This window comes from Drosophila eugracilis, unplaced genomic scaffold (genome assembly GCF_018153835.1).
Source record: "Drosophila eugracilis isolate 14026-0451.02 unplaced genomic scaffold, ASM1815383v1 contig_394, whole genome shotgun sequence".
Lineage (NCBI taxonomy): Eukaryota > Metazoa > Arthropoda > Insecta > Diptera > Drosophilidae > Drosophila > Drosophila eugracilis.
The window spans coordinates 373,419-395,896 of record NW_024573254.1 but is presented as its reverse complement, the minus strand read 5'-3'; the positions used below and the strand labels follow the sequence as shown (position 1 = coordinate 395,896).

Here is a 22,478-nt window from a genome sequence, read left to right as displayed (position 1 = left end):
TGGGCCACCAATGCTGGCTGGCTAAAGGCGCCCGAAGCCATCAATAAAAGCACAGCACAACTGGCAGATGCCCAAGTTGGCCGCTTTAGGCCACATTAAAAAGCGTTGGTCGACATAAACTGGCCGAAAAATCGTACAATTAACCGAGCCAAAAAGAGAGAGAGAGACGAGCCCGCTTGGCCATTAAACGACCATTAAGAGAAGTTTCACTGTGCGCGAATGGAGGCCATGGGGGATGTAGCTTGCCAATGATGTAGCAGAGCAGGATGTAGCAGGTGTGTACAGATACGAGATGTATGTATGATGGAGATGGCCAGAGTATAAGGGTGATGACTGGTTCCCAACAGATAAGCTGCTGCCTTCGGGGTCTAAGCCCTCAAAATAAATTGGCAAATTTCTGGATAGGATAGGAGGGTAGAAAGCGATGAAACGAGGACGTCGACGTGGACGTGGACTAAAGCGAAATGCTTATAATTCCGCTTGTTAAGCTTTCAACACCATCCATGCTTCTCCTTCTCCTTCTCCTTCTCCTGCTTCTGCTACTGCTCCTGCTCTTGCTTCCTCGAAACGACCTTGATCTTGATGCCAATTTCATGTTTGGCATTGGGTGTTGGTAGCAGCAACGGGAAATGGTACAAAAACGCAGCTGCAGTCAAGTCCTTGACCCAGATGCGTGAGAGGGGTGAAACAAGGACATCAAGGACCCAAATTCAATGTCGATTCGCGACGGGTAGAAAATGCATGTTTTTCAACTTTTTGCACTAACGCTTTTTGCCTGTTACTCTGCGGATAATTACGTAAATCTGTTTAAGCTTATTAACACGAATACGCCCCCTTTGACCCCTCTCTCACTCAACGTCTCTCTCCCCTCTTTCTTTTTGCAGGGATTGCAGGCAGGCAGAAAGCCAGGGGACACAGACAACACAGCTGTAAAGGAATCTGCCTGCCCTCCTCCCCCTTCTTCAAACAGAGATTGCAACATTTTGCTGCTGCCACTTGTTGGGCGCCAAGAGGCAAACAGAGAATCTAGAGTAACCCCAGCTGCCAGCTGCCCAGCCTGCTCTCAAGTGACTTGCCGAGAGGCAAGGCAGGATACCAGGACACCAGGACTAAAAGGACACCGGGACGACAACATAATTGGAAACGTCCCCATACCTCTGTACCCTCTATACCCTCAGCACGTGTACAAATATTGATGGATAGTTGCACACACCACGAGGGTAAAACTCTCTCGTTCAAGTCATCAACTTTCAGCGCCGATAAGTAGGCAATGGATTGTGCCAAGGCAGACAAGGCAGCCAAGGAAAGCGTCGAAGAGTTGCACTAACTTGTTTTGCTCTCGCACTCGACGCTTCAATGCCTCACATATCACACATACGCCAGGATGCCAGGATGCCAGAATGCCTGGCTAACCAAAAATAGCGCAAACAAATCGATACTTCTATCGGTTTTGAAAACGGAGCTCGGATGAAAGGCTCACATGGACGGCTTCCCCGTGAAGATTAACCAGCAAAAAAAAAAAAACCTAGAAAAAAATCAAATCATAAAATAGAGCACTAGAAAGGCAGAGAGAGGCTTCTTAGCATCTTAGCGAGGCAGTTTAGGCAGGGGCTAGGCTTTAATTTATATCTCTAAATTCCTAGAAAAGGCTTCTAAAAACTATAGTGAATTTTCTACAGAAATCTTTACCAAGAATAAGTTAAACTTATCATTCATTATGATAAACCTAATCTTCTTAACAGCAAATTACTGATAAATCATTTTGAAATACAAAACTTTCTAGCTTAGAAAGTTACTAGAAACATTTCTCTTCTATCAAATCCCAATCCCTTTTCACCTTCTCCTTAGATTTAGATTTATCTAACCAATCTATTCTCCTCTTTTGATTGCCTTTCAATTTTTTGTGGTCTAGTAGTTTGGCCATAAAATTTCAAATAATGCCGAACGTTATAAAGAAATTTATACACCCATTTGGCCAAGATTAGTTGCTTGATTCCTTAAGAGCACAGTAAGAAAACTCCACCTTAGATCGGTTGGGGGGGAGCTGGCATGGTAGAACTTTCCATTTCGTTACCGTTCAACTTTCTAGCAATTTTCCATGCCGTTGCCCAGAGCTCTCGGCCGCGTCCTTCGACCTCCTTCACTCCTCTTCAGCTTATTGATATTGCAATTTAGCCAACATAAATTTGACAGACCAAACAAGCGGTAAAAGGGGGTGGTTTGAGCAGCAACGAGCAGCAGCGGCTTGTTCAAGTGCCACTTCTGTGTGTTTGGCTGTGTGTAGAGCGGTGGTTAACAAAAGAGAGACGGCCAATGGGTCGGCTACGTAATATACGCTGCCGTTGCCGCTGCTTCTGCTGCTGCTGCTGCTGTTTAGCTGCTGGCCACCTCAGAAGCCAAAAACTGGGCTCGTCTTTGTGCTACTCCTGCGGCTGTTTATCTTGCGTGTGTTTTGTTGATTTTACCGATTTCTCTCGCTTTCCCATCACCGCTCCCTTGCCCTTTCCCTTTGCCCACGCCCTCGTCCTTACCCTCGCCCTTCTTTGTTAACTTTTTTGAGTTGACGGGCATGGAAAATTGTATTTCATTTTATTTCGTTTTTCGCTTTTCGCTCTTTTACGACGCCGCTTGAACTGAAACTGGAAAAAAAAGCGAAAAAATAAATAAAAATAAAAGTTAATTTTCGCTTGTCGCTCTAAGCCAATTAGTGCGGTTCCCCCTCTCTACCTTCCTCCTCTGCCTTACCTTCTCATCTTGGCTCAGTGAACAAAAAATCTTCAACGAACCAGCAAATAAGGCCAAAAGCAGTCCAACACACACAGAGAGAGAAAAGGGAAAAAAGCAACAACAAACTAATTGAGTAAACAAAGTTAGGCTAAAGTTGCCAGAATTCTTTTTTCTTCTTAGCTGATTTTTAGAGAAAGAGATAGAGATAGAGATGGAGATATCAAGAGAGAGAGCGCAAAGGAAAGCCTTCTTTTTCGAGGGGCTATTTTTAAACTTGTTTTATTGATCCCTTAAAATAATTGCAAGGGCAGACAACAACAGCCCAAAGAAATCTGCTCAAAGAATTTTAGTTTAGTTTCGTGCCGGGGCTCTCATCGTCATCTCCATTGCCATTCCTCATTCCCCAATTCCTTGGCCCATCTAAAGCTTCATTATCATCATCATCGTCTTGGTTTTTTGGGGCATAATGAAGCAACCGCAGCATCGAAGGCTAACCCGAAAAACATTCCCAACCACCTCGGCCTCAGTTTCAACCTCAACCACCATCATCTACATCCTCATCATCCTCATCCTTAGCATCCATCCTCATCATCATCATCATCATCAACGCCTTCATCATCGGGAATCATCGAGACGCGGGCGCCTCTTGAGTTGATTTAGTTTTTGGAGGGGGCGAGAAAACTTTTCAAAAATATTTGCCTTTACCATTTGCTTGGCTCCCTGCCCCCTTTCATGACTACCAAACTTTGCTTATAAATTTCGATGATTGCACAAAAGCGAGGCGAAATGGAGAAGAACTGCCAAAGACATGTCCCCCAAACCCGATTCTGTTTTGTACCCCCGCCCAAAAAAAAAAAAAAAAAACGAAAAAAAGGGGTAAGGGGGGGCATAAAGGGTAAGGGGTTAGGGGTATGGGGTAAGGGAATTTGAATTTGAAATGGTGACTTGAACTTGAATGGAAGCCTGGGCCAATGGGACTGACAAGTCTGATTGAGTATAGAGGTACGCCGGGTATGCTTTTCTATAGGCTCCCCGAATTCTATTTATAAGGCCAATTCACGAACAGCGGCCAAAGGCATGCAGCGCGGGCTTAAAGGAAGTATAGGGAAAGAAGTTAAAGGGCCAAATACCTAATAAGTAGCTGCTTTAAGGTCTTGATTAAGTTTAAGTTTAAGGCAGTGAGTCAATAAGTATGATTAAGTTAGAAAGTTTTATGATTTTAAATCAGAGTTCTACTAGCCTAGACTTAAGTTCGGGTTTTTTAGGCTGAAAATCCATCAATACTCCTTTACTAAGCATAGTTTAGCAACCAGCGATCTACAGCCGTCTTAACTAGTAATTCCATTTCCCAGGAATCTCTTTCAGTTCCAAAACACACATATCCCCTTTCAATTTATGTTACTAACTTTTAGTTACTCAGAAATAGTAAGATATAGTAGTGTCTCTGTCTCTCTCTAACTCAATTTCATTTCTTGGCAATCTCTCAAAAGATTTGTTTTAAAACTCTTGCTTGCTTGCCATAAAGCGAATCCTTGCTGATACCATCAAATTTAGGATGCCTTGGCGTGTCCTTGCTCGTCCTTTTCGCTATGCCATTGTCCCGCACTATATATACCTTGTATCTTGTATCTTTTTCTGCGCGTTGTATGCAAACTTTTCAGATAACACAAATAGGGGGGGCGGGTGTGAGAAGTGTTAGATGGGTTGGTTTTTCAAGGGGTTAGGAGTGCGAGGGGGTGACTGTACCCCGGGAAACGTGGAATGTTACTTAAGTAGGAACGCCACTGAAGTCGCATCGTGATAATGGAGAAGGTTTCCTTGCGCGCCTCCTCTTTTGCCTTCTTCGATTCGATATGGCACCCACCCCTTCTTCTACCCTCCTTTTCGTTTGCCCCTCTGAAAAAAAAACCCTCTTGAAAACTCACCCCTTGGGCCGCAATTTCCGTCTTCACTTGTGTTACACTTGCGTTCTTTTCTCTTACAATCTTTTTTTTTTTAAGCTCGCAGCTGACTGCTGTTGCTGCTGTTGCTGTTGCTGCTATTGCTTCTTCTTCTACAGCACCACCACCCCCACCTATAGAACACACCTCCTCTTCTGCTTCTTCTTCTTCTTGCTTTTTAGCCCCTCTTCTCCAACGCTCTTCCGCTTTTGTATTGCTTACACACTCAGTTACAGTTAAGTTGAGTTTGGTTGAGTTTGTGTATCTGTTACGCGAGTTTCTATTTCTCATTGCCTGTGTATCTGTTTATGTGACTGTATTGGTTGGGTTTTACAAATGTATAAGTTAGAGTGTGTTAGTGTGTGTGTGTGTGTCGTTGTGTGTGTGAGGAGACAACAACATTGCCAAAGTTATTTCATAAATTGTTGCCACAGCAGCAAACACGAGCACACAGAGAGACAGTGTTTTTTGCGAGGGTCTACTCATTTTCTCTACTTTTTTTTCTTTTTTTTTTTTGATAAAATGTTGCTGGAGGATAAAGCACATACACACTCACTCGCATACAGAGAAAAGGTGTATGCGTGTGGCTATGTATGTTTGTCTGTGTGCCAGCCAAAGGAAAAGGCGGCGTCAGTTGCCTTGTTAAAAAGGCAAAACGAGACATTTTGGCATGCCCATTGTTGATTGAGGGAAAAAGTGGAGAAAGGTGGTAGAAAGTACCAACTGTAAGCAACACGCAAAAGGCGCAACAGGCCGCTGTCGTCCAAGGAAGTTAGCAAAAAAAAAAAAAAAACAAGAAAGAAATCTCCACACAAAAGAGACAGACCAGAAAAAAAAAGGGCCACAGGGCGGATGAGTGATGCGGATGGTATTTCGATGTGTACGACTCTGTGAGACTGTCTAAGTGTGTGTGTGTGTGTGTGTGAGTCTGAGTGAGTCTCTCTCATCGTCGCCATCGCAGCTTGTTGCTTTGCCAACTTTTCTGCTTCTGCCCCAGCTTCCTCGCATTTTGCCTTCCCCTCGTCATCTTCCTTTCTTTTTTTTTGTGAAACTTTTTTTTTTTTCGACTTTGCTTCACTTTCATGTGACAGTCAGAGCGAAGCGTTAGTTGATACACTGCTAGCAAAAAAACCAAAAAAAAAATGAAAAGAAAGAAATGCAAATAAAAAAAGAGAGAAAAAACAGAGAGAGAGGGAAAGACCCGGAAAGACAAAGGAATTTTTGATGGATTGCCCAAATGGAGAATGACAGAGACTGGCACATGTGGAATGTAATTGCTGGAGTATCGGATTAACGTTGTGTATGTGCTGGCAATATCTCACACATACATATATGCACTCATATATATATATATATGTATATGTATATGTATGTGTATGTATATGTATGTGTCAAGGTCATTGCCAATGGCTGTGTCCTTGTCTAACCTCAAGCGTCAAACTATCAAAAGCTGCAGTTTCTCATTTACCACCACTCTAACACACCTCCCTCCCGCCCGCATCCACACACACACACACACACACTTTTGGCCCTCGCTCAACTGTCCAATAACTGTCAAATTCTGGCTCAAATTAAACGGAAGGCGGTCGAGTTACCAGTTAGCCAGTTCAGTTCAGATGCAAAGCGTTTGGCCAATTATCATGAAGGGGAGGGAAGGGGACTTTATTTTTTTCTGAAGGGGGGAGGTTGTATTTGGTATATATACTGAATAAATTATGAAATTTCTAAAGCCATCAGAGCCTCGGGAAACTAATTTGACATGCAGTTTGTAAAATGCATTAAATATTTAACTGCACTTATTGTAGTCACAGCTAGAAGCGAACAAGTTAATATTTATGGCTGATTTTGGGAATCTGTGTGTGCATTTAAGAAGTGCATTTTAAGTGTCTGAGGAGTGTCATGTTGCAAGTTTAGGCAATAAAGGAGTTTAAGGCACATCCTATAAGGTTTTAAGTTAAAGGGAGCCAAGATACCTTGAAAAAACGTAAAGTTAGAGACATTTTTTTAAGGCATTTTTGGTAAAGAATTTTCTTAAAATATTTTCTTACATTTTTCTTATCTTACAATTCACAAAAACTGTTTAAAATGATCTAAGAAGTTCCCTTTAAAGTTATACAAAATTAACATAAGGACTGCGCTTAAAAGTATGCTATAAGAAAAGCTTTCTTGTCCCCTAGGACTAACCAAAGGCACTTTTACCCCTTAAAATATATCTTATCATACTTTAAGACTCTTTTATAAGAACTTTAAGATTACTTTAGACCAAATCCACTACTCTAAGACAAAATACCATTTTAGATCCTTAAAAAATCCCCCTAAAATAGGTATCATCTATTCCATTTCTCTGCCTAACCCTAGCACTTTGCATTAAAGTAATGCCGCTACTCAACCATTTAATCGCATTAGGCAACCTCAACTGGCCGTAAACTGTTTCTAAACATGTGCATTGGACCATTAGCCCTGTTTGCCGTTATGTATATGTATGTGTAAGTGCAATTAGAACGCGACAGAAATCAGTGCACAAGTTTTCCCAACACATTTTCCGCCGCTTTTCAATCGCCTTTCAACTTTTTTTTATGCCTATTTTTGGTTTTTTTTTTCTGCAAGTGCAGGACGATGTCGTCTCGATGTCTAGGAGGAAAAAGGAAAAGGAAAAAGAAAGAAAGCAAAGGAAAGCGGAGCTGAGTGCGCAACAAGTCAGAATGGAATGGAAATGAGTGAAGGTTGGGGATGAGATATATGAGGGGAAATTGTTGGGAAAATGGGGGATGGTTGGTATGGTTGGGATGGTTGCCAACTGTGCGCTAATGTGTATAGATGTGTGTGTGTGTGTGTGGGTGTGTGTATGACTGTGTGTTGCCTTCACTTAACGCGTTTTTTTTAATGCGACGTCGACGGCGGCACCTCGTCTAAGGTTGTCGCAGAAAATATCATATGAAAGTGATTCATTTGATAAGAGCCCGTAAATGTTGTGCTTATTTTTCCATTTCAATTTGTCTTGTCATTGGTTTTTGTGTACACCTTGTGATTTTGCATGTCAGCTTAATGCTGATTAATTATTAGTAATGGTTACTAATATAAGCTAATTGACTAAACAATTAGGGGTAATAATTTGTTTGATTATGGGTGAGAGGTTACGGTTGGAAGTTAAGTTTTAAGAAATATTCATTAGATTATGGTTAAAGGGTAAATACTTTCCATTTGGTTAATTCTTAATGTAAATTTGATATAAAATAGTTTAATATTTTAAGTTTAAACCCCTTGAAGCTGCTATAAGAAGCATTCTCTATAAGCTTTTAAGTTAAGGGTAGCCAATAAACCTTGAAAAACCTTGAAAAAACGTAAAGTTAATAACAGTTTTTCAAAGAGATTTTTGGTAAAGAATTTTTCTTTAAATATTTCCTTGAATTTTTCTAATCTTACACTTGACAAAAACAGTTAAAAATGTTCTAAGAAGTTGTTGAAAAATATCCCTTAAAAGTTATACAAAAATAACGTAAGGAATTCGCTTAAAAGTATGCTATAAGAAAAGCTCTCATGTCCTTCAGCATTAACCAATAATTAATAATTTGTTGATTATGGATGAAAGCTTACTGTTGGCAGTTAAGTTTTAAGAAAAAGGATAATATATTCCTTTTGGTTGATTCTTAGTTTAAATTTGTTATAAAATAGTTTACTATTTTAAGTTTAAACCCCCTTAAGGCCGCTCTCAACTTAAACAAACTTCCCAAAATATTACCCAGAACATAATCTTGCAACCTTGAAAACCTTCGTTCTTCCTTCCCAAGAACTTAATATAATATGGTTACGTTGAACCAATGCCATGTATATATAACATAAAAGCTGACCTTAAGTCAATGAACGTTTCATTTGATAGGAAAATCCATTTCGTGGAATATTTTCAGTCTGTTTGAGGCACTTTCCTTGGCACTCCTCTCTCTCTCTTTCTCTCTCTCTATACATTTATCTGCCATTTTATACGCATTTCAACATTTATGTGCAATTTTTATGCGCCACCTGGCAAGCGCTTTAAGCATGCCACCACCCCCTCTATATACTCCTCCTCATATACTCGCATGCACACAAATAATTGCAACATATTAATAATGTCTGCGACCACGCCCTCCTCCTCGCCCCCTCTTCATAGCCTGCTCTTTTATGGCTTTCAATTTGATGCGAGGCAGTTAATAGCCCAAACACAAAGCCAAAGGAAGTTGACTAAGAAGGAGGAGGAGAGTGCGAGAGGAGGGAGTAGAAGTGAGGTTTAGCTCAGGAAATTGCATGAAATTTAACAAATTTTTCTTGACTCCCCGGGAGGAAGACAAAAATATATCCCTGTTTAACCCCACCCCCGTCCTCCTACTCCTACTCCTTATCCGCATTCTTATCCTTATCTCACCCGCCGTTGGCAACTTTAATATGAGCTTATTGGCTTTTGGTAGCTGCCACCCACCAGCAAAAAAAAAAAAAGGAGGAAGAAAAAAAAAAAACAGGAGACAACTCTTGGCTACAAATTTTGACGAGCTCAGCAATCTGAACACGCATGTGGCAGATGCTCCAAAAGGCGGCAGCGGCAGCGGCAGCGGCGGTATGGTGGCGCTTCAATGGATGGAAGGTTTTGCCACCGGAACTGAAAACACGTAGCTGCTGGGCCGTCGTCTCCCGTCACGTTATACGTAACGTAATGAGATTTTGCGGCAGCTTTGTGCATTGCGGCAAACTCACCATGTTCCACTTTTGGGGCCGTTGTTCCAGTCCCTGTCCATGTCCATGTCGATGTCCGTGTCCATGTCCATGTCCATGTCCGTGTCCAGCAACCTTGCTTCCGTTCTACCTTTTGCTGAACGTCAAAGGTGTTCAAAGGTCCTGTCAATATTCCACGATTACGGACCCATCTTACGTGAGCAACAACAACTGCAAGCACTGCGTTTGCATGACAATCGATCGGGTCAATAGGAGTGCCAAACGTGCTCAAGGGCTTGCTAAATGGGGACTACGAATGATAGTTTTGAGGAATTTTTAAGAAAGTGAAACTTTCGTAAGAAAATCTCTTCAGGCTGCTGAAAAGTATGCTCTAAAAACGTAGTAAAAAGAAGCCTTCCTTTCTTTATAGCTTCTTTTCCTTACTATTTACTCTTTAAAGCTAACTTTGTTTTAAATTTCATTATTTTTTTGCATAAATCTATCAAGTTAAACTCTCGAACTATATCATATTTTAATTTGATTATTTTATATTTACCTTAACCCAAATTAAAATCAAACAAAAGCACAGCTTAAAATAATAAAACAACATCCATCTACCAGATCAAATCGCTTAGCTAAATGTTTAGATTAAAGCAACTAATTTGGCCATTTGCTATGAATGTTATTTTTCATCATCACGCGTACATCCGCATGACATGACAATTACCGAAACGAACGAAAAGGTCGACCTACGTAAGAGTCCTTAAGCAATGGGAAAGTTCCATTTTCATTTGGCCGCCATCATAAATGCCTGGAAATTTACTTAACGCTAATGCGCTCAGTGCCCCAAAGTTAAAGCCTAATTACGTTAAAGCCAAAAAGACGTCAACTAAGAAGCTCAGTGGCAGCAGACGACGACGACGACGACGACAGAATCTTCTGACCATCTTCAGACCAGACACCTTGTCCAACTACGCAGACCACAGACAGACGTTCACACCAGGCCACAGGGAAGTGGACGTGGCAGTGGCAATGGTAATGGCAATGGTAGTGGGACTAGGGGATTGTTGGTTGCCAAGCTCTGGCAGTCCATAAATATCTATCTGTCGGCAAATCTTAGCCCAACTACAACTTGGCCAGCAGAACGCATCTGTTTATGCTTTGGCTTTGGTCACGATACCCTGAATATTGAGGTATAGCTGGTCTAAGGAAGTGGTTTGTAGCTAATTGATTTGGTAGGATCTTTTGGTGAGTTGAGCGCCAGAAAGTGTGCTAGGAAAAGATTTGATTTGCTTTTTGCTGCCTTTTAGCAGAAAGAGCTTACTTTTAGAGACCTTTAGAGGTGATTTTTATCCTCCACAGTTTGGGTTTTCATATAAATTTAACACATTTCGAAGCTTTAAAATGTTTTTTTTTTCGATTTCCTTGAAAGTTTTTGAGATTTTAAATGTTTATTTTAAGTAAAAAAACAAAAAATCCAATAAAATCCCAAACAGCATTCTGATAAACACCCTTTGAAGTGGTTTTAAACTACTTCCATCTCCCCACCTATCAATTACTTGATAGAAACCAAACTTTAAGTAACCAAATTATATATATCTTATAAGGATATAACATCCTCAAGGGTATTCTTGGTATTGTTTCTTGGTTTTTGGATTCGTTAGCCTTCGTTTTCAGTTCGGTTGTTGTTTCGCCTGTTGTTGTTTGGCATTGTTTGTGCATTAGTTGGTGTTGGTGTTGGTGTTGCTGTGGTGTTGCTTGCTGCTGTCGCCTTGGCATTGTTCTTGGATTGGCATTGTCATTGTCATCTGGGCAGCGTCCTTGTTGGTCGTGCACGTTAATTGTTTCACGTTCGGATTGGCCTCAACTCGGTTTGGATTGGATTGGATTGGATTGCCAGTGTTGTATGGAGTATGGAGTACAGACGACGACGACGACGACGACTAGGAATCTCTATTAGTTTTAATTAAACAGCTGAGCGTCTTAGCCAACTAATTATAGTGAATGCCAGGGACAGAGGGAGCGAAAGGGATGCCCAGTCCGGTTTTAATCATCGTAATTAATCTACGCTTGTTAATAACAATTAAATGCATTTTTTTTTTCTTCCCAATCTTGAAGTTGCTTCTTCTTAATATAATATATATATTTTTTTATTCTAGCATCTTGGGGACTTGAGAGCCTTGGCTTTGGCTTTGTCTCGAGCCGAGCATCGCCTGGCAACACAATTAAGCATTTAATCAATACAATTAAAGCCTTGGGCTCAAGCGAACATCATTAAAAGAAAGGAGCTGAGCGGAGCAACAAAGGCAAACGGTCATATAAAAATAAACATAAAACAAAGCAACAATTCAAGTAAACCCAAAAAAAAAAAAAAAAACATAGAAAAACACAAAAAGCAACAGCCAACCCAAAAAGAATGACGGCAAATAAAAGATCTGCAAAAAGTCCACAGCAACCGAAAGAGGATAAGGATACGACCTCAAGACACCCTAGTTTGGTGGCTAATTAAGGGATATATATAGAAGAAAGTTATATATCAAATATTCTTAACAAATCTGGAAAGGATTTCTATTGGCAAACTGTAAGAAAAAGGACTTCCAATGTCTTTCAAACTTTTCCTTCTGTTAAAAACAGAATTTACTAAATTTTAAAGCATACTTCTAGGCCGCTTTGCAAAAAACTGCACACGCCATTTCTATAATCTTTTCTGGGAATCGAAAACTGTAAGTTTGTTATCAATCGAAATAGCATGAAATTCTGACATTTCTGCAATCGATGCGTGGGCAAACGAATGCATCGTTGTTTTGGATTATAGTGCCAAGCGACCCCGAGACAGGCGCGACATTGGAAGGCGGCGACGGTGAAGGAGATGGAGATGGAGATGGCTGGGGCTGGAGCTGGGGCAATGTGAAAGCTGGATTAAAACTTTTTCTAGGAACCAAATTTAAGCCGCACACAAGGATGGATGCCCGAGCGATGCGGGAAGGATGCGGGTATGCCGTACCGCGCCCGCCTTTCCCCTCCTCAGAGCTCCACTAGCAGTGCTCCGCCTTTATCCTTTGCCAACTAAATCCCCGAGTGCGCGATGCCTTTTATGAGTTGGATGGAAAAGCAGTAGAGGACAGACAGGCAGGCAGAAAAAACAGTGCAAGTTTTTACGCAAATAAACGCACGTATTTCACAACTTTGCGCCACTTTCGTTTTCATTTCGGCATTTTGTCGTTTTTTTTCTCTCCCTTTTTTTTTGTTTGGCATTTGTCGCCAACAGTTTGTCCGTCGGAGTTCTCCTACTTCTTCTTTTTTATTTACCTTTTCTTTTTTATGCCCATACCCATGGCCTCGGAAAATGCCGAAAAATTCGCTGCTAATGGAAAATAGTAATTACAATAATTTGCCCGCTCGTTTGGCTTTTCTTTTGTCCCGCGGTCGGTCGGTCGGTCGGTGGGCCTTTTATTTTTTCCTTCGTTTATTCTTTCATTTTATTTTTTTGCATTATTCATTTGATAGCTGCAGGTGGCAACGGCGAACGGTAAAAATAATAACCAGCATTAAGCCGTCAAGTGGGTGGACACATCACCAGCAGCAGCATCCCCCCTTCATTTCCACTGACCTTCCCGCTAGTATATATGTATATATATATATCTGTTGCTCGTGTGGGCGTGTGGAAATTAATAATAAATCAAAATTAAATGTTTGCTTACTTGACACTTTGGCTTCCTCCTCCGGGGCGGGCTCGTTTTCGTTTTCGTTTTCTTTTTTTCTTTTTCGTGGGACGTGTCCGCTCTTATTTTTATTACTTTCTGCTGAGTTTTACGTTTTTATTTATTTATTTTTGCTCCGCTTTGCTTTTGCTTTTGCTTTGCTTTCTCGCTGCCACCGGAAAAAAAAGGAAAAAAAAAATGTTTCATTTCAATTGCAATTAATTTCACTGAATCGAAATGCTTGAGGAAAAATCAGTTTGAGCTTGGAATTCATCCTTGGGAAAATTTCAACTTTGTTTTTCTTTTTTTTGATATTTTTATAAAAAAGTTCAAGACACAGCTAAACTCCCCCATTAAATGTATAATTTTTATAGTTTATTTAAGTTGAATTTTTCAAGTGAAATATTTTAATTGGTCCTCGGCGGGGAGGACAAACAACGTGCCGGAGTTAATCCTGTCTATAGTCTGACAGCGCTTTTATCCAGTTTCCGCAAATACGGCCAATAATTCAATAAAAATCAAAAGGGCTGACCGAGTTAAAATAAATAAAACTCCCCCCCTCTCGTTTGAAAAATATATATATATATTAATCCTGTGGCAATTATTTGCATTGGTTGGCAAACAAACAATGCCAACGAACGGCTGGCTGGCTGCTCTCTCTCTCTCTCTGTGGGAGTATCGGAGGCGGGCATTAAGATGCCCCAACTCGATTATTGCCCCATTTTCCTAACAATGGCATCAATCAGGCTCCAGTCGCATGGGGCTTATATTCTTTTCAATTAACAATCGCCCACCCACATCGCCTTCACCATAAATATTGACAAATTTCTCTACCTTCCTCCCCCCCCCCTCAAAAATCGAATTTATGATTTTTCAAGCACTTTGTTGTTGTTGTTTTTTTATTCATCACCCCCCCCTTTCACTTCAAAACAAAACAGAAAGATGGCGGGGGAAAAAAAAAACCAACAAACACAAAACCCGGGGTAAACATGCAACATGACTTTTACACAAATTTTAATACGCTTCTTCGACACCAACTTTTTATGTTCACTTTTATGGAGTTTTTAACAAACCGTTTTTGTTTTTTTCAAACAACAAAAAACAAAAAACAAACAAATGTCTGAGCTCTCTGTCTTGTCTTTTGTGAATATATATCCATAGATATATATATTTCTGATATACACTTTCGATTTACCAAATAATGATGCGAAATTCACTTGATTTGAAAATCGAATTGTTAGGATTTGTTGATGTTAATAGCGAGGGATTAGCGCCAGGTGCTGCTTTGGCTTTTGGCTAGATGGTTTGCTGATGGCCGATGGTCGATGGTCGATGGTCGTTGGTAGTAGTTTGCTCCGCTCGTGCCGAGTTCAACTTGTTGTCGCGTTGCTGCCCAAAGAGCAGTGAATCGTGGCTCACTGAAGCTGAGGACTCAAAAGGACTCGACTCGATCCGAGGTTATGTGTGTGTGCGTCCAGCATTGACGACGATGAGCACGAGAATGAACGCGAATCTGCTAGCCGAACGGCGGCAGCAACAGTACCCGACCAAAGGACCCGACAGCCCGAATCCTTGCCCCAAACTTCGTCAGCGAATTGCTGGCTATGAAGAAGCGAGGGGAGAGTGTTTGGGTTTTGGGCCTTGGTTGGGGCCAGTGCAGCCTCATCATCGCTCTGTTTGTGTGCGTGTTAAGTGTACGTGTGTATCTGCCAGCAGCGGCAGACGCAGCAGCAGCAGAAGCAGAAGCAGCAACAGCGTCCGACGAGGGGCACTGAAGAAAAATAGATAGAAGAAATTTTTAAGAAATATTTTCAAATTAAAGCTTAATTTGAAAATCATAAAAATGGGTAAAAGAATGTGATTTTAACTTGTCTTTGAGAGTAATCAAGTTCTTCTCATGATAAATTTTTAAACAATTATAAAACCTTGTTTTTGAGCCTAAAAAATCATATTTTTTCAAACTTAAAGATTTTTTTAAAGAGTTTTATTTATAATCCTTTTGTTAGAAAGGATTTTTGGAAGTTCAGTTTGGGATTTTTTATATAAAAACTAATTAATGATATGAATTTTGTATGGAAGTTAACTTTTTGAAGAAGAGAAAGACTTAACCCTAGACAGGAAATATTATTTTTATATTAACTTATGCTGAGAAAAGCTAAACATAGTTTTTAGTTTTAGTACTTGAAAAAGAAAAAAAAAAACTATAAGTACATAAAATTTAACATAATTAATCATTAATTTTAAAGTGTTCTCAATTAAGTTAATGCAAAAACAAGGCCAGCTCTTTCTAAAATATTTTAAGTTATTAACAAACTAAAAAATCGTTTAACTATTATTAAAAAATATTTCATAAAATGAGAACAGGCAGAACTTAAAGGCTAAACGCATCTTTCAATATAAAAATATAATTTAAAAATATTTTAACAAAACTCTAAAAACTAAACAACATAAACTGAAATTTTTAAAAACATTTAATTTATTTTTTAGTCCTTTTTAAGCACAAAAATTAAACTGAATTTTAATCTAAAATCCTAAATTTTATACATTTTTTAATCTAATAATATTCTAAATAATTTCATTTTAGTCCAAAACATTTCTCTCAGTGCATTAGCAACAACAAGTGGAGTCTTTTTTTTTTATTTCGGCACTCGGCTCGTCCGCTGCATTCGTCTTCCCGCTCACACGCTCGCGCCCTCTTCTTCGCCAACTTCCTCGCACTAACAAACACACACACACACACTGACACACACACACACACGCACACTACTCAGACGGAGGCAGTTGGCGTGTATGTATGCGTCTCGTTGCGCCTCGTTATTGGTTTCGGTTTCATTTTCGTCTGCTTTTTCGTTTTCGTTTACGCTTTCGCTTGCGCCTTTTGTCTTGCTTTTGCTTTTTTACCGTTTTGTTTTTGCTATTGCTTTTGCCTCAACTGGCCTGGCGCGTATGCCTCTTTTTTCGGTTTACTAAGCTCCCACTGGGTGGCGCCACCAATTAAAATATTTTTCACAAATTAAGCAAACACAAAATAAATCCGACAAGCACAACAACAAAGATAAAAAAAAACACATAGCAAACATTCGAAACTTGTACAGCAGCACTTTAATAAAGTTGGGCATACACACCACACGCCCCACCAATACACACACACACACTCATAGTAATATGTAAGAATTGGTTGATGGTTTTTTTTTGGGGCGAAGGGGTTGAAATTTTCATTAAGCAGATTTTGGCCTTTTCCGCTGTGGGTCAACAAAGTTTTTACGGTTTTTTGTTTTTCCTTTTTTTTCCTTTTAGTTTTTTAATAAGCCAAAAAGTGGAGGTGGAAATAGAAGGTGAGCTGCCACATGAAAAAAAGTTCAGCCAGTGAATTAAATTACTCAAGGGGTTAAGAAAGTTGCTTTCGAAGATCGAGGGGTTTTTTTTTTGGGCTTAGGAATGCAATGATTCTCTAAAAATGTTTATGGAAAAAATAGTAAAAATATATTTTTAATATTTAATAAAGTTGGAAGACATTTTAAAGAAAATACTTAATTAAATATAATTTTTTAAATATTTTAAAACTTTAGTAATGGGTTAAGGAAGTTGCTTTCCAAGATCGGAGGGTTTCTTTTTGGGCTTAGGAATGCAATGATTCCCTATAAAAGTTTATGGAAAAAATAGTAAAAAATATTTTTTATTATTAAATTAAGTTAGAAGTCATTTTTTAGAGAATACTTTAAAAAAAATAATTTTTTAAATATTTTAAAACCTTATTAACAGCAGGCTAATAGATAGATAGATTTTTATCTCAAGTAGCGCCATCTATCTTTTCGTCTTGGCAACTACACTTTCCCTACTTTTACTCATCTTCAGCAGTCTTAAGTCTTAATCAACAAGTAATTCTTATAAGTTTAAATTATTAAAACCTTTGCCTAATATACCCAACCCCATAAACACCCCTTAGGGTATTCAAATAAGAACCGTTGCCTCTCTCTATGTTTTGCCAAAAAGCTCTCTCCTGATCTCTGAAAATAGAACAAATATATAGACTAGACGAGAAAAACTCACTCAGTAGGCAGCTGCTTTTAGAATGGATCTGTTGTTCCTCAGCCGGCGAATATTTTTGGGCGAAGATAGCCAAAACTCACTGATCCATGGAGGGATTATTGTGGACACCGAGGGTATCATCCGAAAGGGTAAGTCTCCAAGATCCCAAGTAGAAACTAACTAAGATTTCGGAATCCTTTTAGTATTACGTTCCCCGCAAGAGGTCAATACTTATCTGTACAATACAGAATCTGAATCGGTTTATGATTTCGGTGACCTGGTACTGATGCCGGGTCTTATCGATCCCAATGTCCATATCAATGAACCGGGACGAAAGGATTGGGAAGGATTTGTGACGGCCACCAAGGCGGCGGCAGCTGGTGGCTACACTGCCATCATTGACCGACCCACCAATGCCACGCCACCCACTGTCAGTGTGGCGGGTCTTAAGGCCAAGACATCAACGGCAAGGGGCAAGATCTATGTGGATGTGGGTTTCTGGGGTGGTCTTGTACCCGGAAATGGAGATCAACTGGCTCCCCTGCTAAATGCCGGCGTCATGGGTCTGCAGTGTACATTATACGGTTCAGCGTCACCTGTCTCCGAGGAATTTCCTGCCGTAAATGAAGCTCAACTTGAGGAGGCTCTTAGTCGCTTGGATAAGGATCAGGATGAAGGCGAAGCTGTGATAGCTGTGAGTAAAAGATTTAAGCTTTGTTTTGTTTTCCCACAAAAAGAAACCAAATTATTCCGTTTGCTGGCCCAAAGAAATTGCTTAATTAAGTGCGCTTGTCTTTTCCAATACCGACAGGTTCATGCTGAGCTGCCGCCATCCATCGAAATCCATCCCAACGAGGAGGCGCCCCGTGAATATGGCACTTTTCTGGCCACCCGACCACCTGACATGGAGATATCAGCAACGCAGATGCTCTGCCGTCTGGCATGTCGTCACCCGCGGCGTTGCATCCACATTCAGAATGCAAGCAGCGGTGATTGTCTGCCGTTGGTTGAGGAGTGCCGCCGGCAGGGCGGAAATCTCACGTTGGACACCTGTCCGCATTATTTGGCCCTGGCTGCCGAGGATGTGCCCGAGTGTGGAACGGAGTTTAAGACATGGCCACCGATACGTGAGCGTCGGAATCAGGAGAAACTATGGAAGGAGGCTCTTAAATTGGGCGGAGCTATACGAATGATTGGCAGCGATCACTCGCCGGCTACGCCAGGCGCACGCGCCCTAACATGCGGCAGGGGGCGTGGTAATTTCCTTAAGGCCTGGCCAGGCATTAATTCATTGCAGCTTAGCCTGCCCGTTGTCTGGACGGCAGCCAATCAGCGGGGTAAGCTTGGGGACCACCAATGCTTCTCTTAAATACTAATTGCAAATATTAAGTATACGTAGGAAATATTAAGTATACGTAGGAAATATTAAGTATACGTAGTAAATATTAAAAATACAAACAAATATTGGGTGTACGCAAAAATATTAAGTATACGCAAAAATATTAAGTATACGTAGCAAATATTAAGTATACGTAACAGATATTAGGTATACGCAGCAAGTACCAAATATACGGAGTAAATATTAAGAATACGTAGCAAATATTAAGTATACGCAAAAATATTAAGTATACGTAACAAATATTAAGTAAGCGTAACAAATATTAAGTATACGCAAAAATATTAAGTATACGCAAAAATATTAAGTATACGCAAAATTATTAAGTATACGCAGCAGATATCAAGTATACGCAGCGTATGCAGCAATTATACGGGTGAGATACATATTTATTTGCTATACATATGATTTTCCAGGGAAATCATAATAGCATTGAAAATGCAAATGACTAAGCCCTGCATTCTCGGAACCCCTGTTGGATCTCACATGATTGCAATTGCTATGAAGAAAAAAGTTGTCTAAAAATATTTTTCAATGAAATTGCTTTTAACTGGTATCTGTTGACCATTAGCAAATAGTTGGCTTAGTCTTTTGAAGTTTAATATAGAAATTTAAAGACCATTATTGTTTGATTAAGTTTTAATAGGTTTTTATTGAGAAATTTCCATTGGTTTAGTTTTGCTATTGTTATTGTGAAGTAAAGCCTGAAACTATTTCAGTTTTCACTAAACTAACACAATTTTGTAGATAATTTCCTTAGACAAACGAACTTCTAACATCTTTTTCCATTTTATTTCAGTTTTTTTTATTATTTATTTACATAAAAGTAAGAAGCAAAAATGGTGAACATAAAAAAATCCGATTTACATTTTATCCACAAAATTCCTGAAGACCATAAATCCGCTTTACATTTCAGCCACTAGAAAACCTTGAATCTAAGCCAAAGATTATTGACTCATCCCTTTGCATATGTTTGATTTTTTTTTTCTGCCCAGGATTCCCATTGACCATTGCCGACATCCATCGGCTGATGTGCCAGGAACCGGCAAGACTGTGTGGCCTGTCCGCCTCGAAGGGTCGCATTGCCGAGGGCTATGATGCTGACTTTTGTGTTTGGAGTCCCGAGGAGGAGTTCACTGTGGGTCCGGAGCTACTTTACACGGCAACGAAGGCAACGCCGTATACGGGTCAAAGGTTAAGGGGCGTGGTGCATGCGACGGTAGTGCGGGGACTGCATGTCTATCAGCAGTTCGAGGGCTTCGGCCAGCCCTTAGGCAAGGTGCTACTCCGACGGAGCGGCCGCAAGCTGGTCAAGTTCGTGAGCATGTGATGGGTGAGAATGGTTAATGGGAATGGGAATGATGGTAGTGAAGTTCTGGAATCTAGGGTAAACTTTGTTAATTAAAATCATTAAGAGATTGGGCTGTGCTCGTTTATATTCCGTAGTCACTTTTTGCCTTTGCCTTTAATACGCTTTCTTAAGGGTATGCTGGTTTTTAGTAGAGGTTTTCGGTAGGTTTTCTGTGGAAGAAAGTTTAAGCCATAAAAAGTTTATTTTTTTAGAATTTCAAAACTCGTTTTTTGAAGACTTTCTCTATCTTTAAATCATAGCTAAAAAGACTTAACCTTAGGCCTAACTTTTTAACCCTAATAAACCCCATAAAACCTCATAATTGTCAACCTTTTTGATTTGTGTAAAAGTGGCTTCCCTAGGCCTTTTCGCCTCCTAATACCCAATAAATAAATCTTCGTAATAATAACGAATTTTCTTGTTAATATGCCACAAACAGAGGCTTATCAGATTAGAAAGAAAAAGGTATCAGCTTGCTGTGACAACCTGTTGCATATACACGTACTTTTCCCTTGCTAAAAAGATAATTTTATGTGGCATTTTCTTTTCTTTTCTTTCCTTTTTTTTTCTTTTTTTTTTTGATAGTGTTTAGAGTAACGAGCAGGGCACTAGGGTCTTTGTTGAATTCAGTTCTGGAAGTTGGCTTCCCATTTCTGTTTTTCCCTTCCGTTGCTAACTTCCTTGGCGCTTCCTTCAGCTGATGCCGCTTGAAGGATCAGGAGGAGAAGGTGGCGAAAGCGAAGGCGGTGGAGGATTTGCTGGGCCAGGACGTGCAACAAGTTGTCGCGTGGCAACGCCGAGTAAACATGACACCCAGCGACCTCACGAAACCCACTCACCATCCAGCAATCGCATGTGTGTGCTTGCCCCCGCGCTTTTCCACCGCTTTTCCATCGCTTTTCCTTCTCTTTTTGCAGGCATGTGGATGACAGCTTAAGTTTGCTTGCCAGGCGTCAACTCAATTTTTGCACTACATCCGTGTATGTGTAAGGGAGTGTGTGTGTGTGGGTATGTATAGGTGGGCGTGTGAGTGGGCGTGTTTATCTAAGCGGTTGGGCGGAACAGCAGGCAGCAGGTTTATGCCGTGATTTAGTTGAAGAAGATTCTAACTTTATCTGGAAGGCAGTAAGCCATCGTTGGGAAGATGCACGCTAAGAAATTTGGTTTTCATCTTTGGGAGATTAAAATCATTCTAAAAGTTGTCAAAAAGTATGCTATGAAAATAGGATACTACCATTTGGGCATCGGAATATCGTAGGATTTCAAACGCTTAATAAGATCTTTTGATTTTCGGAAAGTAAAAACCATTTTATTTTCCATCTTTTTAAGATCTCAAAAATACTACCATAAACCTAGGTCTTGGGCGTTAAAAGTCCTATTTTAAAACCCTTAAGTACCAGATTTTCTTATTTATATTTTTTTTTCCACTGTGCTAAGCAAAACAAAGGTGAACGAAGGCGAGAGTGAGACAGATTGTGGCAGGCGGACAAAGACAGAGGGATCGCTGGCAGAGCTGTCAATCAACGCGGACATGGCGACCCACGCATAAACCGCTTTGTCTGCGTCCTTTTTCTCAGCTTTTCTCGGGGTAAGGGTAGGGGTAAGGGGAAGGGGAAGGGTAAGGAAAAGGCAGCGGAGGCTTGGCCCGCAAATACACCTTCAGCTTGTTGATGTGCTTGTGTCTGGTGACGTTTCGATTTTCCGCTTTTCTTTGTTTTCATTTTTGTTTTTTTTTTTTTTTTTTTTTGTTTCGTTGCCATTTATACTGGGGAGTTGCGTGCCACATGCCCCGCCGTTGTCGTCCGATTTGTTTGCCTTCTGCCTGTTGCTGTCTCCATCGTTGTCGACCGCCTGCGTCATTGATGCCCACGCTCGCCAGTGCCAACGCCAGCGCTCTTAACCCCACGGCGGTGCCGCTATTTTTAGCCCCACAGGAATGGAAACTTTCGCCAAAAACTAATTTGTGAATTATTCACAGTAAAAAAAAAAGAAGGAGGCAGATGTAAACACTTGCATGGCTGGTAAAATAATTACACAAAATATGTATATGCTGTGCATATTTGGTTGTCTAACTTTTTTATGCAAGCAGCCAAGGGAATGGAATCAATTAGATGATGTAACATAAACCGCAAATGGCGTAGCCCGCAATGTATTTACACAAAACGTATATTATTTAACAATTAAATAATTAGATTAGTTGTTAGAACTAGAAAACTAAATGCTAGTTACAAAGTAGTAATGAAACTATATTTGAACTTCATATGTAATTTCCCAATTAGAGGTTAAAGCAGCAAAAGCAAAAAAGGGGAACCTTAAAAATTTTTAAGTAACACAAGTTAAACCCTATTTTTTTATTAATATTTCTAAATTCTACCAGTTTTATAAATCCATTTACGGGTTAATATGGCTGTCTTATAAAACTTCAAAAGGTTGTTGTTTTTTTTTTGTTCATTTTTTTGTGATATGGTTAACGCGCCTCTCCGAGAAACTTCCATTGCCATTCCCATTAAATAAATGCCACAGGCAGATCACAGTTTCAAATCATATTAAACGCTGCGCGGTAACAGGTGAGACGTTGCTTTTGAGTGGATTTCGCCTGTCACTGGCAGGCAATGCGGCGTATACTTGATGTGGCCAGGCCCTACGTAACG

General features: G+C 40.2%; 2 protein-coding genes across 3 annotated transcripts in view; one reads left to right on the top strand and one right to left on the bottom strand.

Annotated features, from left to right (window-relative positions):
- LOC108109974 (pneumococcal serine-rich repeat protein) overlaps positions 1 to 13,185 on the bottom strand; it is a 34,986-nt gene extending 21,801 nt beyond the window's left edge. For both annotated transcript variants that reach the window (XM_017218795.2, XM_017218794.2), the window contains exon 1: positions 13,052 to 13,185. The gene's annotated coding sequence lies outside the window, so the exon portion shown is untranslated. The remainder of the gene's footprint in view (positions 1 to 13,051) is intronic.
- A 3,665-nt stretch (positions 13,186 to 16,850) lies between these two features.
- LOC108109924 (allantoinase) lies at positions 16,851 to 19,900 on the top strand. Its single transcript, XM_017218725.1, has 4 exons — positions 16,851 to 17,229; positions 17,284 to 17,774; positions 17,892 to 18,417; positions 19,472 to 19,900. Exons 1-4 carry the CDS (start codon positions 17,124 to 17,126, stop codon positions 19,804 to 19,806), a joined length of 1,458 nt encoding a protein of 485 aa, XP_017074214.1. The 5' UTR covers positions 16,851 to 17,123; the 3' UTR covers positions 19,807 to 19,900.
- The last annotated feature ends 2,578 nt before the right edge of the window (positions 19,901 to 22,478 follow it).